This window comes from Parus major, chromosome 14, assembly GCF_001522545.3.
Source record: "Parus major isolate Abel chromosome 14, Parus_major1.1, whole genome shotgun sequence".
In the NCBI taxonomy this organism is placed as follows: Eukaryota; Metazoa; Chordata; class Aves; order Passeriformes; family Paridae; genus Parus; species Parus major.
This window is the reverse complement of record NC_031783.1, coordinates 15,421,034-15,425,678: the sequence shown is the minus strand read 5'-3', so window position 1 is coordinate 15,425,678 and position 4,645 is coordinate 15,421,034. Positions and strand designations below refer to the sequence as shown.

General features: G+C 57.7%; 1 protein-coding gene across 2 annotated transcripts in view; it reads right to left on the bottom strand.

The window, feature by feature from the left end:
* PRKCB (protein kinase C beta) overlaps positions 1 to 4,645 on the bottom strand; it is a 104,750-nt gene that overhangs the window by 13,702 nt on the left and 86,403 nt on the right. For both annotated transcript variants that reach the window (XM_015643015.3, XM_015643016.3), the window contains exons 14-16: positions 4,208 to 4,288; positions 3,693 to 3,800; positions 374 to 514 (exon numbers count right to left, since the gene is read on the bottom strand). In XM_015643015.3, coding sequence (XP_015498501.1) covers positions 374 to 514; positions 3,693 to 3,800; positions 4,208 to 4,288 — 330 coding nt within the window. The remainder of the gene's footprint in view (positions 1 to 373; positions 515 to 3,692; positions 3,801 to 4,207; positions 4,289 to 4,645) is intronic.

The window sequence follows — 4,645 nt, the reverse complement described above, 5'->3', positions numbered from 1 at the left end:
AGCAGTGACACAGAGGGGACACAGCAGTGACACAGAGGGGACACAGCAGTGGCACAGAGGGGACACAGCAGTGACACAGAGGGGACACAGCAGTGGGACAGGGGACACAGCAGTGGCAGAGGGGACACAGCAGTGGCACAGAGGGGACACAGCAGTGGCAGAGGGGACACAGCAGTGGCACAGAGGGGACACAGCAGTGGGGACACAGCAGTGGCACAGAGGGGACACAGCAGTGGCAGTGGGGACACAGCAGTGACACAGAGGGGACACAGCAGTGGGGACACAGCAGTGGGGACACAGCAGTGGCAGTGGGGACACAGCAGTGACACAGAGGGGACACAGCAGTGGCACAGAGGGGACACAGCACACTTACAGCCTTTGGCTTGAACGGGGGCTGGATCTCCTTGCGCTCCAGCTTGTCCCAGTCGATGTAGCGGAAGAACGCGTGCTCCTTGATGTCCCGCTCCCCCTCGGGGCCGCAGCCCAGGCGCTTGGCGGGGTGCTTGGTCATCAGCTGGGGACAGCAGCAGGAAACAGTCATGGGGTGTCCCGCTGCTCCCCAAAATGTCCCCTCTGAGAAGTCCCCAGGGAGCTGTTTTTCCCAGCTGGACATCCCAGGACAGCCCCATCAGGGCCCCATCTCCTCCTGACGCCTTTGGGGCTCCAAGGGGAGGACACTGAGGAAGAAGCTGGGGTGACTCAGGCACAGGGAAGGTTGACAATGGCTCATGAGAGCAGACTGTGCAGAGGGCAGGTACACGAGCACTGCTGGGATGGACACATCCCCTTTCCCTCTGGGAATGGAGCTGCTCTGCCAAGGAGCAGCCCCGGGGTGCTGGCAGGGCTCCCTCAGGCCCTGGCTGCTGCAGGGGAGCTGCCCAGCCTCCCTTTGCTTGGCACAAACTTCTCATCATCCACAGACTCAACTCTAAAACCCACTGGTCCTTTCAGATGGAATCTGCCCTCCAAAACCTTCATCAGCCCTGGAGGCAGAACCCCCTCACCTCCGGAGCTGTGGCAGCACAGACACCAGGTGGATTTCTAATGAGAGAGACAATTTTGGGGAGAAATAGCACAAACAGTCCATTACTGCTGTTTATCATCTAAACTTCTCCTCTTCACTGGCGCAAGAAGGGAAAGGGCCCCAGGAATTACGGGCAGCTGTACAACATTAATATCCTGGGGCTGTGTTCAGAGGTCAGATGGAGATTCCAGAGATTCACAAGGTGCTGATAAGGATGGAGAATATGAGCTTTATACCTGCAGCAAAAGCACTGCTTTATTAAGAGCAGGGCAGTCCATCCTGGTGCCAGGGCTGTGCAGAGGCTGAGCCCGGGTCCCAGGGCTGTGAGAGCCCTGGCAGGGACAGGAGCTGCCGGAGCTGGGGAGCTCAGACACCTCTCACCCACTGGATCCAGGTCAGCCCCGCCACCCCAATGGCACAAAACAAACTGGCTCAGGAAAGCCCATCTCAAACAGCTGCAATGGGGCACTGAAAGCAAGGAAAACCCTGAGGAAAAAAAAACAAAACACAAACCTAAAACCCTGAAAACACAAAAAAACCTCTAACAAATACAAGGTGAGAGCAGAGCCACCAGCTGCTCTGTGAGCAAACAGCTCCACATGCCTGGCCTCCAGCTGTGACGGCATCTGCAGCTGGAAGAGTGATGGAGAGCAGCTCCTGCGAGGCAGCACCTCCCTGGAAAGCCCATCTACAAACAGCGAGGGCCTGGCAGGCTCTGCAGGCTGGGCCAGCGATTTTCCAGCCTCTGCTCAGGGTGAGGATGTGATTGGCATCAGCATCAGCCTCGCAGAGCCCATCCTCGAGCAGGGAGCCAGGCTGGAGCCAAGCGGGAGGGCCAGGGAGGGAGGGGCCAGAGGACAGCAAAAACAAAAGCAAGAATATTTTTCCAACTTGCTTTTCGTTAATAATTGAGTTTCCCTTGGCGTTGCAGCACAGGGACCTTTATAAAATAAAAACCCAGCAAGGAATCCCAGATTCCACCTGGGAAGGTGGCAGAGGTGACGTGTCCTGGCCTCTCAAACACAAAACAGGGCAGCACGGACTGGGGAAATGCCACCCAGAACAGCTGTAAATATTCCCAAATACTGCAGGAAACATTCCATGCCTTTGCTATCGGGCAGAGGTTGCTCCAGTTCCCTGCTGGCAGCGCTGGCACAGCCAACACAGCTCCCTGCAGCTCACCAGGACCTATTTCACCGTGTTTTAGGGGAAAACGTAAACAGTTCCCAGCTTACTAAAAAGTTCTGGGATCCCACACAGAGTGGTAATTAAACTTTCTGGTGTGGCAGTTTGGTGGCAGCAAAAAATGTCCTGATGAGGTTCTGAAAGAGCACTAACACAGAGGGAACCACCTCTGCTGCAGAAACCCACGGGAATTGTGGAGAGCCAGCCCTGGGTGCTGCCCCAACATCCTCCCATGCCCGGAGCGAGAAGATGCAGCCGCAGTCCCCGCTCTGATTTACAGCACCCACGTTGTGCCTGATGCAGCAGCAAACAAAGCCAGCGCTGAGCCTGGTCCTGCTGCCCCAGCAGCCCTGAGTGTCCCCCAGCCCCTGCCTGGCCTGGAGCACCCTGGATTTTCCCTTTACATCCCAAAAAACGGCAGCGGGAGGATGGAGATGGTGACAGCCTCCGTGGGAATCCCCCTCCAGCCGCCCGCGCGGTTCCTGAATGAAGGATTTGATTTTCCTGCGTCCTGCTGACTGTGGCAGGGCAGCCACCCCTCCCCATGCCCCATTCCAGGTGGGAGCTCCAGCAGCAGCTTTTCCCCACGGGACAAGTGAATATTCCTCTTTAACAGCAGCTCAGAATCCTGGCAACGCCGGGAAGAGGCTCTGAAATGCCGCAGTGGGAGCGTTAAGCGCAGGATGTGTCATTTGTAGATAGAAACACTATTTTGAGATAGAGAACATTCAGATATTTTCAATATTAACTATTATAAGCAAACATTTCTTAAATTCCTACACAAACACTTATTTATAGCAGTGTGTGGCGCTGGGGGGTGAGATGAGGCTCAGTCCCAAGCGCACACAACAACATCAGGACCTCGCCAGCCTTCATCCATCACATCCCAAACTCAGTCAGGCCCAGGCCAGGAGAGCCCAGCTTGGGATGCTGGGCAAGGCAGAGCTCCACTGCAAATTAAGAGCCAGGATAATGAGAATGCTGCCCTGAGCCCATGGAGACACCACCAGAGCTTCAGGCTGGGGCACCCCCAGGGCAACTTATCACAGCTAAGTGGAAGGATGAAGGTTTTGTGTCTGATCTTAGGAAAGCTATTTGGGAATCACATCCATTTTCCCTGAGCATCATTTTTCATTTCAGGCAGAGGTTCACAGAGCTGTCCTGTCCTCACCTGCTGGGGCACAGGGTGTCTGGGCAGGAACCCTCCCATCCCACCTCCAGCCAGCCCCCCCAGCTCTCTCCTGACCCCCAGGCCAGCCCCAGCCCCCATTTCTGCTCAGGGTAAGGGCACGGAGAGGATGCAGGTGCTGGTTTCACCTGGGTTGGGTACACACACACACAGTAACACAGGTTGTGGTTTCAGGAGGGCACCGGAACCAGAACCCAGCAGTGTCGGACCCTGCTCGTGCCGGGCAGCAGAGGCTGAGCTGGGACCCCCAGGGCTGCAGGCTCCCACTCCCCACACCCCCAGCACAGCCCTTACCCCTTTGCAGATCGCCACTGCCTCCTTGGACATGGACTTGGGGTAGGCGACGTTGTGCTCCATGATGGACTGGAAGAGCTCATCCTCATCTTCTCCCTCAAAGGGGGCCTAGAGCAGAGCAGCCACGGCTTCAGGGGCGCTCAAAGCTCCTGTGTGCTGCTGTGGGGCCACCCAGCCTTGTCACTGCCGTCCCTGTGCCCCAGGGCCACCCCCAGGTGACACCAGCCTTGTCACTGCAGTCCCTGTGCCCCAGTGCCACCCCCAGGTGACACCAGCCTTGTCACTGCCGTCCCTGTGCCCCAGTGCCACCCCCAGGCACGGTGACACCAGCCTTGTCACTGCAGTCCCTGTGCCCCAGTGCCACCCCCAGGTGACATCAGCCTTGTCACTGCAGTCCCTGTGCCCCAGTGCCAGCCCCAGCTCAGGGCCCTCCACATGGATGGGCAAACGCCAGGGCAGGCTGTGCTGACAGGGAACGTGACCCAGCCCGGGGGAATCCATTCAGACTCCATTACCTGGCCAGCCAACATCTCGTAGAGCAGGACTCCAAACGCCCACCAGTCCACAGACTTCCCGTAGGGCTGGTAAGCGATGATCTGCAAAGAGCAACAGCAGCATTACAGCCCTGTGGCACAGGGAAAAGCCATCCCAGCTGGAGCAGGGGCTGGGGCTGTTCCCTGGGACACGTTTCAGCACGGAATTCCCTCCCTGAGCCCACTCCGGGTCCCTCCCCTCGCTCTTTGCAGCGCCCTGGGAAATTCAGGTGTGAACAGGTCGTGCCATGGAGGCCTTGAAAAGGAAAGAGCACTGAAAAGAAATTCCCTGTCCTGTGCAGCCCCTGCTGCTGGTTCGGGAGGGTCACAGCCAGCAGGTGACAGAGCCCAGGTGACACAGCCCAGGTGACACAGCCCAGGTGACACAGCCCCAGTGACACAGCCCAGGTGACACAGCCC